The following is a 17,434-nucleotide window of genomic DNA, read 5'->3' as shown; positions in this document are numbered from 1 at the left end:
TGGTAACCTCATGATCTGGTTCTATTCCAAATGAACAAGCCTGATCCGGTCTGGAACCTGCCAAATGTATCGGGCCATTCGCGCACACGCATAGACGCACGCAGCATTTGTGTATCCGGTCTAAAGAATTAGGCATGTAATGATTCACACAACTCACGATATGATTTTCTTTTTTTTTTGTTATCAATTATACGATATGATTTTCAACTGAAAACATGCTTTCTTGTTTAGAACCCAGCTAGGGTTAACATGTAAAAAAAAGGCTTTGGCTTTGATGCTATCTTAGAATAGATGTAGACCTATTTGACAGCGCAGAAAAAAAGCCCTTGGATTTGCTGGAATAACGATTAAGGATTACTGTGATTATGGTAAGCTCACATTTCATATCTCACACACACCATCATTCACTATCCCCCCCTACCCCCATAATATTTATTTTATTTAAATCGTCACCTGTTATAGATTGAATAGATTTAAATCGATTTACGATAAATGGTTACATGCCTACCCGATAAGCAATCAGCTAAGCTTCAATCCCAGTCTACGGCTACGGAGACTGCTGTTGCAAGGCATTATGGGAGATTTAAAACCATCTAATGGTTGAAATGAAAGAATAGCAAACATCATCTTTCTCACCTTATCACCTTTGGGTCCATTGGGGCCTTGTGCACCCTATTTCAAAGACAAAGGAGAGTGTGTAATGTTTTAGGAGCTTAGGGTTGTAAAAATAAAAGGAAATAAATATATATAATAAACTGCTGGTAAAGTCTGGCGGCGACTCACGTCTTCACCAGGCTCTCCGTCTTCACCAGGAATACCCTGAGAGAAAGAAAAAGAGATTGTTGTTATCAGGCCTGGAATTTCATCATTTTAGGGGCAAGGCCACTTGGCCGTGTTGTCCATTTCTTTTTTGTTCATTGAAATAACACATCTTTTGGAGGGGCACAAGGCCAAACTGAGGGGCAACGACGGCCATGGCCTTCATGGCCTCCCTGAAATTCCTGTCCTGGTTGTTATCCGTGTGAATGTTGTGTTATGTCAACCTGTGTATGGGGTGACTGATTATTTATGGCGGTGCGGTCACAATGATACTCACTCTTTCTCCTTTGATGCCTCCAAGGCCTCTGTCTCCCCTCTCACCCTGAGCAACAGCAAACACCATTCAATGTTACTGACCAGGGGTGGAAAATGTGCTCACGTCTTACTTAAGTAAAATACCAATACTTCAACTTAGAAATACTACAGAAATATTACAGAATTCAAAATTTACTTGAGTAAAAGTACAGTCAACGTATTGACATCAACATTTACTTAAAGTACCAAAAGTAGAAAGTTCTAATAATGAAGAATGTCCCATTTCACAAGTTTTCAAATGTATAAAATATAAAATATAATATATAATATGATGAAATAATAAAATAGCCGGTCTACAAGCTCACAATGCGTCGCGATAAGCTTGTACATGTAGATCGTCTATTTTCAAATGGTATAGTGCAGTGGTTCTCAAACTGGGGTCCATCCACGGACCTGTTCCAAATGGACCCTAACAGGTCTGTAACTCTGAGAGACTACAAATGGAACTAAATGTGCCCGGAAGGGTCCATTTTGTCCAAAATGTACGCTCTCAGGCCCCTTTTCCAACGGGGGTGAACGGGTTCAGTTCTTTTTTCCCAAGGTCCCAAGAATCTAGAACGGAACCGGTTCTATATCCAAAGTTCTTCTGGTGGGAAAGGGAACTCAGAGCTATGGGGTCCTTGGAATCAAAGAAAGGTTTGAGAACCACTGGGCTATAGTGCCAATAGTTTGATGCTAATAGTATTCTCAGGCTTACTTTGACACCAGCTAAACCTCTCTCCCCGGTTATGCCTGGCAGCGTTGGACCAGGTGGACCCTGTGAAACACAGTTGAGACAAGTCAAATATATGAAAGATTCAGATCCATTGCTTCAATATAAATATTTTAAAGTTTTCTTTTTTTTATCTTTTTTTTTTATAGGATTAATCTGTATTCAACCTGTTGGCATGGTGAAAGTAACCCTAACCCTTTTGTCATGACTGACCTTATCTCCTTTTGGTCCGGTGGGTCCGGCCACACTCTGCATGTGGAGAGCGAAAATGGAGAAAATATAACAGCCAGTTTCATTAAAGCACAGGTCATGTCGTCCGTGTATGCTCAAAAACAGACAAGTGAAGTTTGCAAAGACCAATATACCCTCGTGTACAGTACACGTTTCATACCTGAGAAAGAATGTTGGAGAAAAATAATTCTCTCTCTCTTTATTTCTTTGGCTCTGAAACCTGTTTTATATTTTGCCCCACGACATAGTTACACACCAAATAAAACCCATCTACAATTCCACAACGCGGTGTAGTTGCGACGCGTTGTGGAATTGTAGGCTTGTATATCGTCTATGTTGAGGTGTGTCCAATGCTGGGACATTTTTGTCAAATTATTTTTTTTGCCACGGACGTCGGACAACGATATTACCAGAAACACATAAAGAGATAGCCCCGGATGACCAAAACAGGTTTGTAACACTGAGAATGTACAAATGGAACCAAATGGACCCTTGCGGGTCCATTTGGTTCCATTTGTACACACTCAGTGTTATGGGGGTCCTTTCAAATTAAACATTTCAGAACCACTAGTACTAGAGGAATCCTAGTTTGCAATAGTGTCATAGTAAATCATTGTCAAACATATTCTGAAGAAAACCTGGAGACTTGACGTTCGGTAATTGGGTCCTATGTTGAAAATAAGAAAATTATAATGGTGTGTAAAAAGAAAGAGCAGAATACCTGTCAAATCTGGGAATAAATTCCTTACCAAACAATTTCTTCACCAATGTGTTCGTAAAGGTGTCTAGTAACATATCTAACAAAGATTGAAATTCAACATCCCTAGCAAAAGGTTTGACAGCTAGGGTAATTCTGGGTCTCATTCACTTACTTTACACTGTACTATAAGGGAAAGAAATCACTCCCAAAAATATGCTTAAGTGGGATGTTAGGGGTCTAAATAGGTGTTTTTAATTATTCTGAATCCATTGCAAGCATTTGTTTTGCATGAAAAACATTCCTTGGGACAAAAATGGACCCCATACACCTTGTGAAAAGTGATGACTCATCACTAAACCATCGTTTCTTTTGCGTCCGATTTTGGCCCAATGAATGTTTTTCCTGCAAAACAAATGCTTGCAATGGATTCAGAATAATTAAAAACACCTAGTTAGACCCCTAACATGCTACTTAAAGCATATTTTTGGGAGTGATTTTTTTCCCTTATACTGTAGTACAGTGTATCGTAAGTGAATGAGACCCAGAATTACCCTAGCTGTCAAATATTTTGCTAGGGATGTTGAATTTCAATCTTTGTGAGATGTGTTACTAGACACCTTTACCAACACATTGGTGAAGAAATTGTTTGGTAAGGAATTTATTCCCAGGGTTTTAGGCCTACAATTATTGACTGCTTTAACCAGTGAAAAATAGCAGATATACAAGCTCACAGCGTGGCACCGAGTACTGCGCTGCGAGTAGATCTGCTATTTTTGAAAAATCGTGAAAATGTGTGCACATTTTTCAATATATATTTTTCAAAGCAGACTTTTGTAACTCAAATCTCTGCTTCTGGGGGGTCCCTGGAACAACATATTTTGAGAATTGAGATGGGGGTCTGCGGCCAAATAAATGTAATTTTGGGGGTCCTTGACATGAAAAAGTTTGAGAACCACTGATTTAGAGGAAGGATTTAGAAGTCGGGTCAAAGATTGTGTCAAAGATATTCAAAGACTTGCACGCATTTTCATGATTTTTCAAAAATAGCAGATCTACAAGCTCGCAGAGCGGCACTCGGTGCCGCGCTGTGAGCTTGTATATCTGCTATTTTTCAATAGTTAAAGCACAAAATAATGGTTAAAGTGGTTAAAATCTAACGCGACTCGGGTGCGTTCCAGGTGTTTGAGAGTTAAAATTCCCTGACTACAAGTCTTGCCACAGACAAATTTGTCCGTGTACAGACATATTGATAAACCCTGGTCCACGTCGTACGACAAATCATAAAATCAGGCATAAGAAGACAAGACATAACCACTTGTCCTGTCATGATGATGTAGCAGTGTTGCATGCTAACTTGCCCAGGCTTCAGTGGTCAGTGTGTGCCAGAAGCAACAGCCTGAATGAACAGCCAAACATCAATCCATGCTTGGATGCTTATTACTGTGGGGCAACCACTGCATATAGCCAGTGGTGGAAGAAGTACTCGGATTTGTAAAACATGCAATACCACCATAATTATTAAAAAAAAGACTCTGTTACAAGAAAAAGTTGTAAAAATTCAAAATTGTATTGGAGTAAAAGTACAAAAATCTAATCTTTCAACATTTGTCAAACCTTTTCTGAATAATCAGATCTCCAGTCTTACAACACGTCACTTTGGAAAATGGGAATGCTCAAGTAAAGTAAAGGCACCTCAAAATTGTACTTAAAGGACAACTTCACCCATTTCACCCAGGGCCTTCTGCTAGGCATCCCCATGTCTGTGGAACGCCCTCAACGACCATCTGAGAGCGCCACAGTCCACTGATGTTTTTACCTTTTTAACAAAGCATTTTCTTAACTCATTTGCTGCTATGGCCGAAAATCCAGGAAAAATCCCGTTGTACCGCCCCTGCCATGCCCGTAGAACCCGGAAATTTCCCGTTTTTGAAAAAAAAAAATTTGACCCCAAAAAATGTAGTAGGCATGATAGCAATCGCGAAATTGCATGTTTAACCCCCATAGCAACCCCATCTTTCAAACATGGCAGCCATCTTTGTTTACATTTTAGGAAAACATAATGGCTGCTATCTCATGAATGCCTGAACGGATTTCCATTCGGATTTTTTTGTTTGAAAGCTGTGAGCAATGTGGACACACGTGGTGCATTATCTAGGCATGGGTGTGCATGATCCGTGCACTATGAATTACATGGAAGTCTATGGAGACAGGGGCATATGAGAGTACGAAGGTATTGTTAAATGGCAGCAAATGAGTTAATGATCCTAGTTATTTTTGTCTTTGCCCTGTTTTAGCTTAGTTTTTCTCCGACCCATTAGTCTAGCTAAGTTGGGTCCTATGTAATGGACTGGTTGCCTGTATCCTGTTTTTTGCCTTGTGTTAAACCTGTATCACTTTGAGATTCGTAAGAATGTAAAGCGCGTTATAAATAAAATGTATTATTAACTTCACCCATTTTCAACCTATCTTTGTATAATTGGCTCTGATCGTGTTCTTGTCGCGTCCACAAGAAAGTCAGTTACAAGGCTAGATGTGGTTCAGCCACAGCTGAACACATTGCTGTCCTTTCCTAAAAAAAAATGGTAAACTCTGTCTGTGTTTCATGGAAGGACAGCAGACACAGAATGTTCTTACTTTTCCCGGAGGGCCGCTGTCTCCCTGTTCGCCTTTGAGGCCAGCCAAGCCTGGAGGTCCAGCAATACCCTGAGGAGCATGAACAACAGGGACGTGCAGAGAATGTTAGAGAGGCAGGGGCTGACATTTCTTAACACTCGCATGACTAACAGGTCATTTTGACCTGTTTTTGAGATTTAGAAATGGAATTAGAATGCTTAGGAAACACTCAAAACATTTTATTTCATATTTACTCAAATGGTAGAAAAAAAACAACACTTTGCTTGTATGATAAGGAAAAATCATGAAAGGGAACATTTCTCAGAGTTTTCTGAGTAAACCCAAATCACCTCAAAATCTTTTGGTGAAAATAGGGGGGAAAAAAAGCAAATAAGGTCGGCTATTTTCGATGCTTGATTCTTAAACAGAGAGGGCAATTCTTTCAACATTGCTGCGTTCAAGTTCAGGAGAGTTTGGACAAGACAATTCCCTTGAAGGCTGCCTTCAGGATAATCAGGATAATCAGGTATGGCATGGAAAAGAGGGGGCATTTGCATTTCTTTCACCATAGTAAAAACTGCATTCATGGTCTGGAGCAGTGGTTCTCAACCTTTTCCATCCAAGACCCCCAAAATAATCATATTTCAACTCAAGTTGAAATAGAAATTGGAGATACAAGGTTTCTGCCTGATAGCAACAATATGCTACTACTATAGTAGACTATTGGTCAAAATGCTTTGATGTCAAGGAGAATGCTTGCAATGGACCTGCCGTGGATCCTCATCTGAAGACTTTGTGCCATTTTTGTTGATTCCATTTCCAATGATTGTACATTTTTCCACAATACTTCAAGGTGTTTCAGTAATAGCACAACTACAAGCTATTCTAATATAGTATAGTCTAGACCCCCTGGGCAACTTTGATGATGGAGAGGGCCACTCATGTTAACTTTATGAACTTAAATGCAAATAAGTTGGACATAAAAAAGAGGCTAACTAGTCATTAAGCTAATAATATAGACAATGTTTACACATTGAATTGTCACAGCTGAAATCAATAATGTACCAGTATTCCTGTATCAACCTGCGGGCTGCATTAAGCGAAGGTGGGGGCTGCATGTGGCCCCGGGCTGCCAGTTGCCCATGTATGCTCTAGACATAGAGCACATACTGTACATACAAACACACACATACAGTTTTCTGTTTCCAAGAAGTGAATATGATATTATTTATTTCCGTTTTTGTTGTCTCATAGGCCTAATAAAGGGATTGGTCTTAAGACAAAACACATTTTTTTGTATTATTATTATTTATTCATTCATACATATTCACATACACACAAATAAAAAAACACACTATATTGAACACACTCACCTGTTTTCCAGGTAATCCAGGTATCCCATCTTTCCCGGGTGCACCGTCTCTTCCAGGGATCCCAGGTTTACCACCTTCACCCTGAGGATTGACACACAAAACCATTTGATCTCTACAATTATTTCACCTTGTGGAGTCATCCAATCCTAATGGATCATTAGCAGTACGACCATGCCGCTTTCCAAAAGCTTCTGAGTTTCAAAGCAACAGCTTTTCACTCGGTTAAGTCGTTCATAGTTATAAGTTAAGTTATTATGATTTATTTTCGAGGGCCATGACCATTAGCCCTTATACATGGATGTGAGAAGACTGCATGGGCTGTCTGGTGTTGTGATTTACTCTATTGAAATTGAACAAGATATAAAAACATTAACCGAAGCCCAATAAGTGAAATAATAAATCTTCATTAATGGCTAGAAAGGTGCCTCTTGTCATAAAAGTATAAGCACTGGAATTAGGGATGCCCCGATCAGGGTTTTTTTGCTCCCGATCCGATACCGATCAAATATTATTGCTTCCGATTCGATCCCGATCTTTCCCGATCCGATCTTTTGGCAAGGCATTAAGAAGAAAAAAAAAAAATTCATTCTATCACTTGGTTCTCAACCTTTTCAGGCCGTTACCCCCAAAATAATCATATTTTAACTGGGGACCCCCGACCCTGAAGAGTTGAGGAAGTATATTTTGTATAACACGGTTCTATTGTGAAAATAGCAGATCTACATGCTCACAACGCCTCGCAACGCGAGGAGTTGTGAGCATGTAGATCGGCTATTTTCACAATTTCTGGCTTTAATATTTGACAATTTGGCCAATGTTTAATTTGTCATTTTAGAGGTATTAAAAAGTCCTTAATTTTTCACTTTCGAAATGTGCAGATACCCTCTATACACTTAAACTTTATGTTGATTTGTTTACTGTTGAGAGAGAAAACAATGTTGCACATTAAGTTAATCATCTGGGGACCCCCCCCAAAATAATTTGAGGACCCCCCTGGGGGTCCCGACCCACAGGTTGAGAACCACTGAGCTAGTTGACAGTGCAGAGAGACATAATTGCCTTTAGCGGCGCAGTTAAGGAGAACAATACTTCAGTTCTGGAAAGAAGCACCAAAATTTGACAGAGTGTACCTCTTGGGTCATTCTTTATAAAAATCACATTAGACACTTAATTTTCAAAATGGCCGCCAGTTTTAAAGATGGCCGCCTTTTCGGATATATTTTACAGTAAGCCAGACAGTTTATATCGAATTTTCATAATATTAGAGTTGTTTTGAAGGTTTTAAAACATCCTGAGTTCATTTATTACACATTTAAAGCAGCCATAATAACCTTTCTGACTTTTGGTTGGGGTCTTTCCTCACCTGGGACCCCCCAGACAGACCCCTGAGCCTATTTAGCTCTGCTCCTGCTCCAGAACAATGTTAAATTAGATCTGAAATATGCCCTGAAATAAAAAAATTACTAGTAACAAATAACAGAGGTCTTCCACGGGGGGTCCGGGACCCCTGGGGGGGTCCTCAGAGCTACTACAGGGCCTGCCAAATCTTTTTTTTTTTTTTTTTTTTTTTACATTTTAAACTTCGAAGTGTTTTTATGTATGTATCCTGGTTTTATGTATTGTACTGTGATGGTTTATTAGTATTCTCAGTATTATTTATAATGTTTTTGTGTTAAGCAGTTATGGTTGACAGCTGTTACTGGATTGCAATAATGAAGGTATTGCAACTTTTCACAGAACAACATTTCCTTTTATTGCACTGCACTCACACTGACAACACACACACACACGCACACGCACACACACACACACACACACACACACACACACACACACACACACACACACACACACACACACACACACACACACACACACACACACACACACACACACACACACCTACACCTCTTTGTTATTGTCACCCCAAAACCCTCACCTTATCCTCTTATAGAGCCCATGGTCAATTACGCCCAAAGAGATTCACTACAATACAGTAATTTCAGACATGCAGGATATATATTCATCATCATCATCATCATCATCTTCAATGTCCAACCTATTACTGTTGACACAGTCTCCACCATAGCATAGAGTGAAAGGCAGGTTATTTGAGCAGATGCACCGTCCCTTACAACCTGCTTTGCAGACACATTTGATGAGCTCAAGTACTGCCTTTGGAGCAGGGAGAGCAAGAAACCTGAAACCTGGAATATACCCTCCACTCTCTGAATTCCATCTATTTTCTTCGATTGGTGGAAGCACAGGGCAATTTGTCAGGTATGATTTATCCTGCATTGTGACGGAGTTGGCACGGAGGTAATGTGGTAGCAGTGCAGCACGAGTTGGAGGTAGCATCTCACCCTCCAAGTTCTTTGACAGAAATAGTTCCCATCTGAGTAATCCCAGGGTTGTTGGACCTTTTGAACTGTAATGGCATGGCATGCAAAATGTTCCGACTGCAATGTTGATGGAAGCTCACCATTTATAAGCTCTTGCCAAGGTCCTTGAAGCGGTTAATGGCTTGGTCATCATCATCATCATCATCAAGTAGGCATTGACCCATGTCTTTTTGGTGAATCCAACAAATGTTCTTCCCCAGTCAGCACCTGAAAAACTATGTACGCAAAGGAACCCTTGACATTTGTAACATCCAATAACTTGAACTCACTCGAATATATCAATTTCCTTTTTTTGTACTGGAGGCAAGGACTTGATAAGGAATCGGGGTATCAGCCTCTTCATGTGTTTGCACTTCTTCAAAATCATGTCCCTTGATGAAGGTCTCGTATTATGATGCCTACTTTGTCATACCTGACAAATTGCCCTGAGCTTCCATCAATTGAAAAAATAGATGGAATTCAGAGAGTGGAGGGTATGTTCCAGTCAGGTTTCTTGCCCTCCCTGCTGCAAAGGCAAAGCTCATCAAATGTGTTTGCAAAGCATTGCCTAGCGTTGCCAGCCTCTATCACACTTCGTTTTGGGAAGAGATTCTGGGATTTCAGGAAGAGCTTTCATTTCTGGGGGGCGGGCTAAAGCCTAGTGACGCGAGCCCCAAACCACGTGCCCCAAGCACACAACCCTGATTGGCCAACCCTTGAAGCTGGTTGAGGAAATAGAATCTCAATGGATCAGTTCCAAACCGTACTACAACACTACTACCGCCAGGGGGTGTTGTTGTGTTCGTTCTGGTTTATTAACCAGGCAATGCAAAGCAGGTTACAAGGGACGGTGCAGCTGCTCACAATAACCTGTCTTGCACTCTCCTCCCTGCAAATGCTATAGTGGAAACTATCAACACTATTAGGGAGGACATGTATAGTAGTGAATTTCTTTGGGTACAATTGACCGTGAGCTCTTTAAGAGGATAGGGTGTGGGTTTTGGGGTGACGATAACAAAGAGGTGTGTGTGTGTTGTGTTGTCAGTGTGAGTGCAGTGCAATAAATGGACATGTTAGACTGTGCGCCCAAAGTGAGAAGTTGCAATACCTTAATTCTTGCAATCCCTGCAGTAACACCTGTGAACCTGTCTGTCTAACACACACATGTTATAAATAATACTGAGAATACTAATAAAAACGGTTTCAAATATATTAAAAAAAAAAAGAAAGAAAAAAAACTTCCCCATCAAGATTCGGCAGGTCCCCTGTAGTAACTCTGAGGACCCCCTAGGGGTCCCGGACCCCCTGTGGAAGACCCCTGGGTATTTGCTACTACTCATTTTTGCTTTCAGAGCACAGTTACAACAACTTTAATGCTTCAGTTATGATCTAATTTAACATTGCTCTGGAGCAGGAGCAAAGCGATTACTGAGATAAGCTCAGGGGTCTGTTTGGGGGGTCCCAGGTGAGGAAAGACCCCAACCAAAAGTCAGAAAAGTTATTCTGGCTGCTTTAAAAGTGTAATAAATGAACTCATGATGTTTTAAAACCTACAAAACAACTCTAATATTATGAAAATCGGACATTAACTGGCTGGCGTACTGTTCAGAGGCAGCCATCTTGGAAACGTGGCAGCCATTTAGATTTTTCAGTGTCTAACGTGTTTTATCATAGGAACAACCCCTAAGGAGTACCTGTGAAAAGTTTTAGGTTTCTTTCCACTTGTGAAGTATTTTAGTGCAAAAATGCATTTATCTGCCCCGCTACTTCCTTTGCTTGATCCATTAGCAAGGGGCCAATTACTACTTATTGGCATCAGCTGCCAGCTGTACACAGGGTCTGACACAATCACCTTCCCTCTGCAGTGCTCTGTCTGTCTCATTTCTCCAAAAGCCCTTGAATATGATTGAAAATGATTAAGGATTACTGTGATTATGGTAAGCTTACATTTCATATCGCATTCACCTTACCTGTAACTTTCAGTACTCCCAGAAAATATTTTTTTGAAAAAAAAAAAAAAAAAAACTTTTTTTTCCCCCTTATTTTTTTCCCCCGATCTCCGATCTTATAAAAACGGCCATATCGGCGGCCGATCCGATCACGTGATCGGGATCGGGCAACACTAACTGGAATACAACATGCACGTGGATATGATCATGTTTTAGATCGCATTAAATTCAGACATTCGGGGGAAAATAAATTCTCTCTCTCTCTCTCTTAAATATTCCAAGCACTTGTCAGATCAAAGTGCCCATGGGCAAAGATGTGAAATGTTCCACCCCCTCCGGTGACAACCTGGAGATGCAGCATGTCACCCTCCTTCTGCTCCTTGGCGCTCCTCAGCAACATGCTTCATCACATATGGAATTTGTAGTGCATGAAGCACACCGCAGCTAATGTGATCCATAGCGTGACATTTAGTAAGTACTGTATGCTTCTCCGACGCACTAAATAGTATGGACAATCCACACGGGACGTTACTGCAGTTAGAGTAGTTAGTGAAGGTCATGTTATAAACCTGATACCTGAGACGCCTGCTAATAGAGCAGCAGATTCTAGTTTCACTTGTACTGTTATGCAGTGGTTCCAGGGACGTGCTGGGCCCCTGATTCAGCCCGGGAAAAAGAGTTGGAGAGGCCCTCATTGCGTGCTATAGAGAGAGATCTCTCTCTATAGCGCTGCTGCTACTCAAAGATTTGCTATTTCAGATCATGACAAGTGACAAGCCAGTGGGCCAATTACATGAGTTATATTTCGTCGTTGTCGGCTGGAAACCTTATATGTCCAAAACCGTTTTTGTATTTATCATTAAAAAATGTATTAAACTAGTGAAAACAGCCGATCTGTAGATCTGCTGTTTTCACTACTTTTGTGCGACGGCCTTGTATGATGAAAAAATTTACACATTTGAAACTTGGAGATACAAGGTTTCTGCCCAGCCCCCAAAATGGAACAAAGGCCGACGGGAATGAACTGGCCGTTCGGGAGTTGGCCCGCTTTTCCCAATGGCCAGCACGTCCCTGAGTGGTTCTCAACCTTTTTCATATCAAGGTCCATTATTTATTGGGCATCTGAGCTAGAGGATGACATTTGACAGGAATTCCCGTGGGTCCCGTGGGTCCCGTGGGATTCCCGCAGGACATTTTTTTTCGGGAGCGGGATGTGAACGGGAGTGATTTTGACCAGGAGCGGGATGGGACCAGGAGTCATTGTACAGGAGTGGGACAGGACGGGATTTATTTTTTTACTCTGGGATGGGACAGGATTTTTTCTGCAGGAGTGGGACGGGACAGGAGTGAAAATCCACTCCCGTGTCATCTGAGCCACGGACCACCGTTTCATGAGATTTAGCCTCTCAGACCCAAAGCGTAGAATATTTTGTTATCGTTGGATAGGATTTTGCCCACAAGTCCATGCTGTATTGATGTTGGTACCATAGGAGAGATAACATAAAAATAACACAATTTTCTACATTCTCGAATTGCTAGACTTCTTGTAAATTAAGTAATGCAGATGTTTAACAATAATTTTACCCTAGAGAGCGTGAATTAGGGGTAGGGATGGAGCTCGACACAAGGGCCCGCTACAAACTCGATAACACATTTATTGAGTACCCGGTATCAATAAGCTTTGGGCTTATCAAGCTTGTTATCGAGCATAGCGGCCCATGACGTCATGTTTAAACAATCAAGACAAGAGGCGATTAGGAAATTATTAAGTACTATTCATAATATAAAGCCATTTACAGTTTAGGCATTTAGCAGACGCTTTTAATCCAAAGCGACTTACAATAAGCAGATAACATCACAATAATAAACAAGATAATATGTCAGTACATCATCAACAATATAACAAATGCAAATGGATATCTATCTAGAAAAAACACAATATAATCAAAGTTCTGAAAAAACCTAAAAAACAAAAACAAATGCTAACTAGCTTCATGTATTCATTGATTCTTTTTCTGTAGTGCTAAGGGTTTAGGTGGAGTCTGAAAAGGTGAGTCTTCAGTCCACGGCGAAAGCTAGCGAGTGAGTCCGTTGTTCTAAGTGCGACAGGGAGTTTATTCCACAACTTGGGGGCCAGGAGGGCAAACTGTCTCGGACGAGTGGATTTTTGTAATAAGTGCAAGTGTAATAAGTGCATTTAACACTTATTACACACTATGAATGATTGTTTTAATGATATTTAATGATAATATTTGTTACTTTTGTCAATTGTCATCTTCATAGATGGTGGTCAGCCACAAACTCACAAAACTGGCCAATAAAAAAAGATAACAGTTCTGTTCAGAATTTGTCGTCTCACATCTTTCCACAAAATATTAGAAAACGCTCAATAGTGGGCTCGATAAAAGCCTGGCTCAATAAGCAGGATCGATAAGGTGCTCATTATCAATAAAAATTAACAAGCTCCATCCCTAATTAGGGGTCCATTTCGTTTCCAACTCTCCATCATTTAGCTGGGGACCACCTGGAACCTCCTCAAGGACCACTGGTTGAAAACCACTGCTGTACTGAATTAGTGGGACTACAATAAGTGGTAAAAAAAAATAAAAAATAAAGCAGCTCTCATATCAGCTTTGTACTATACTCACCACCTGCCCTGTTAGTCCTGTTGGGCCCTGTGGACCCTAAAAGAAAAACAAACATACCGGTAATGGGAAATACGATATCAATATACCAGGAGAATTCCAAAGAATATTTTATGATGAAGGTAGATGAAGCAGTTTATCCCACAGGGAGAATAATGTTTATGATTTACACTTACAATAGCTCCAGGAGGTCCCAGGGGTCCTGTCAGGCCTGTGCTCCCTTGGGCACCGGGAACACCCTGAGGAGAGATGGGATTTAGTTAGTCCTATAGAATTTGATTTGATTGTGCACACAAAAGACATGAAAACATTACAGTGAAAATAAAAGGTGCAAGGTAAAGACAGCAAACCCCAAAATGGCGTTTTCAAGGCTTCTAAGTATACAGCATATCAGTGGTTCTCAAAGTGGACTAAAAGTAAAAGTACAATGGATCCGAGATAAAGTGGAGTAGAAGTAAAAGTGGAGAGTGGAAACTGGAAAATACTCAAGTAAAGTACAAATACCTCAAAATTCTACTTAAAGGAGTAGTTCACCACTTTTCAACCTGTCTTCATTTAATAGGTCCTCACTTGTTCATAAAAAAATAGCACAATTTTTTTCTATTCAGTCTGGGTCTCATAGGAGAGCTGTCAAATCCTTCTACCGGTGACATCATCGTTTGACAAAAAAAGAATAATAATATTTTTGAAAAAAAATATTTCGATTTTTATTATCACGAGAACAATGGCTTCCACTTTAACATTGCAACCTTTTCAGGAATAGAAAGCCTGCAGTTTCTATTAGCTTGCATTTCCCATTGATGATGTCACCGGTAGAAGGATTTGACCCACCCACAGCTCTCCTATGAGACCCAAACTGAGTAGAAAAAAATTGTGATATTTTATCATGAACATTAGTGAGGACCTATTATATGAAGATAGGTTGAAAAGTGGTGGAGTGCCCCTTTAAGTACAAGTAAATATACTCAGTTACTTTACACCACTGTCCATCCGTATTCAACACATCACTTGTAGTGGTACAGTAGCTGACATTGCGGAGAGACTCAGCATTGAGGTTTAAATAACAATTAATGATCTGGGACAGAGATTATCCACTGCATCGGCAGTGAGTGCCTGGTAGCTCCAATCGATTTGCCATGCTAGGAGGAGGCGCCAAAAAAAATACATCGATTTTGTGGGGAGAAATGGAAGATGAAATATTTTTTAAATCACTTGATTTAGCTTTTGTTTATCATTATTCCGTTGAAACGTAGCCACTGCCTGCTGTGCATATTTTGAGCTCAGAGACAAGGAGAGTGGTGAGGAGAGATAGGGTGAAATGGAAATACAGTACATTTACATTATCGATGATAGAAAATATGTTCGTCTCGTCAATTTCATGAACAAATAGCCTACCTTTCTGGTTTTCTATCTCTTTCTGTGACCTTGTGCCATATATCGTCTAAATAGTGTGTCAAAATGGCCCCTAGCATCCATGTTATCAACTCAAACAGGGGTTTTCAACAGATTTTGACCTAGGGACCACCATCCTAACTACGAGCAAACTGGGGACCACCACTATTGTGTCAGTGGGTCCATCATAGATCCAAAATAGCGTCTGTTTTCAAAGCACTTCATTACCAGTAAAGAGCAGGGATATTGTTTTTATCCAACATTGTTGTTGGATACACCCACATTTGAATGCATCTATTTACAAATGTATTTTTTACCTGGACCAAGCAGGACAGCCCAAGTCCTCTGTCAAAATATTTATCATTCACATGCAAAAAATAAATTAATGTAGAATATCAAATAAAAGTAAAACATTTAAAAAGGCAAAAAAAAGAAAGATAAAAAAAGAAACCCATGAACTAAAACATCTTAGAAATCTAGCAGCCTTACCTGGACACCAACCCCTGGCGGTCCTTGGTTACCCTGTCAAACACACATTCAGTTATTTCAGGACTCTACAGCAGCATCCAAACCCATGGATATCATTCTGCTAATACATGCAACATACTGTATGGGTATTGTGGGTATCCGAGTAATGTATAGTGTACTGTATACGTACCTTCACGCCAGGTGGACCTGGAGGCCCGTTGGTGCCAATGGGGCCCTGAAGTTTCAACAAATATCATCAATACAAATTCACAGGCAATTCTGGTTGTTATGCATTACTGTATTGTAATCGCTTTACAACTTGTTGTGTACACTTGTGTGAGAAGGGTTGGGAAGGTTACTTTTGAAATGTAATAATAATAACAGATTACACTCCTAAGATTGACTACTTTTTAAATACATTTGAAATACAATGAATTACTTAAAAAAAGAATCAACCCCATTAAAAACAGACCCACCAGACATGAGGTGTTTACTGTCAAGAATATTTGGGAAATATCATTTTTGATATTAGAATTACAGTCCACTCGACAGCGGCGATTTGTGTCATGCGTGCTACCGTACTTACAGTTGGTCCTCTAATTCCAGGCTCCCCGACGTTTCCCTGTAAACACAGTTATGCTGTATTCATATTCATGTATTCACTTGACTCACATGTTCGTCACATATACTGTACTAACACTGCCTATGCACTAACACACTGCCTATATGCACTAGCACACATGCCTACAAACACAAACAAAGACATATATTTAAATTTACAACATATTTACATGTAAATATGTTTCTGTAAATCAACATGGCTCAGTTTCTTTTTGGCATGAATCAGAAATACAGTCAAATCCTCAGTGTGTGACTTAATGCGTTTCTAATGCAACAAAGAGTATACAAATGTAACCAAATAGTAACATTTGCACAAAGGTCTGTATCCCATATCTGTTAACGTTCTAGGTTTGCACCTGCTGCAATTTTGTTTTTACCTCACCATATTGCTGCATCTTATGTCGAACCTCATGTACATACATGCTACATTTAGCATCTTACTGTATGTTGAACCTGATGTACTGTACATGCTACGTTTAGCATCTTATGTCTAACCTCATGTATATCTGCTTCTCTTTTATGCTATATGTGCAGTATATAGTAAATGCACTTAGATTTTTGACCCATTTCTTTTGTGTTTATCTCCTTGGTCTTCCTCTCCCTGTCCTCCTCCCCCTTTTCCTGAAAACTACAAATGATGGAACTTACACGAAAACAAATTACTTTTTTTTTTCTTTAAGATTTGTTTTTGAGCTTTTATGCCTTTATTGATAGGACAGTAGACTGACAGGAAACGGGGGGAGAGATGGGGAGTGACATGCGGCAAAGGTCGTCCGGATCGGGAATCGAACCGGCGATGCCACCAGGCATCCATGCGGCTGCCTATGTGGCAATGCCTAAGTGGTATGCGCCTGGACCAGTAGGCCTTACATCTGGCAAAATAAAGTTGATTCTGACTCTGAAATAGTCCATTTGGTTATATTTGTACACTCAAAGAGTTACATGAACACTCAGGATATTACAGTGTAGACACAACGAAACAAAAATGTAAATGAACAAACATAAAACACAAGGGAACAACATGACAAAGCGCTGAGCGAGGGGGTGCACTGTGTCCTACACTACTGACAGCAGGTACAGCCATGCATGAGAAGCAAGGTCTAAGCCAACAAACAGACAGTACATTATTTTGGAGCCCGGCCCTTTAGTATTCCCACCACTGAAGAGTATTACGTGCCGCTCCCGGCTAGTCTTACAGCTCAGAGGTGTCGGCTC

At 40.3% G+C, this 17,434-nt stretch overlaps 1 protein-coding gene across 1 annotated transcript in view; it reads right to left on the bottom strand.

The window, feature by feature from the left end:
• col7a1 (collagen, type VII, alpha 1) overlaps positions 1–17,434 on the bottom strand; it is a gene marked incomplete at both ends in the record, with an annotated part of 225,733 nt that overhangs the window by 38,674 nt on the left and 169,625 nt on the right. Inside the window, 9 exons of the mRNA XM_080728016.1 lie at positions 637–672; positions 784–819; positions 2,060–2,095; positions 5,412–5,480; positions 6,764–6,844; positions 13,742–13,777; positions 13,915–13,977; positions 15,789–15,833; positions 16,185–16,220. Coding sequence (XP_080584142.1) covers positions 637–672; positions 784–819; positions 2,060–2,095; positions 5,412–5,480; positions 6,764–6,844; positions 13,742–13,777; positions 13,915–13,977; positions 15,789–15,833; positions 16,185–16,220 — 438 coding nt within the window. The remainder of the gene's footprint in view (positions 1–636; positions 673–783; positions 820–2,059; positions 2,096–5,411; positions 5,481–6,763; positions 6,845–13,741; positions 13,778–13,914; positions 13,978–15,788; positions 15,834–16,184; positions 16,221–17,434) is intronic.

Source organism: Nannobrachium achirus (genome assembly GCF_963921795.1).
Source record: "Nannobrachium achirus genome assembly, chromosome: 6".
NCBI lineage: Eukaryota > Metazoa > Chordata > Actinopteri > Myctophiformes > Myctophidae > Nannobrachium > Nannobrachium achirus.
The sequence above is the reverse complement of the archived record's forward strand: the minus strand, read 5'-3'. Positions and strand labels throughout refer to the sequence as shown.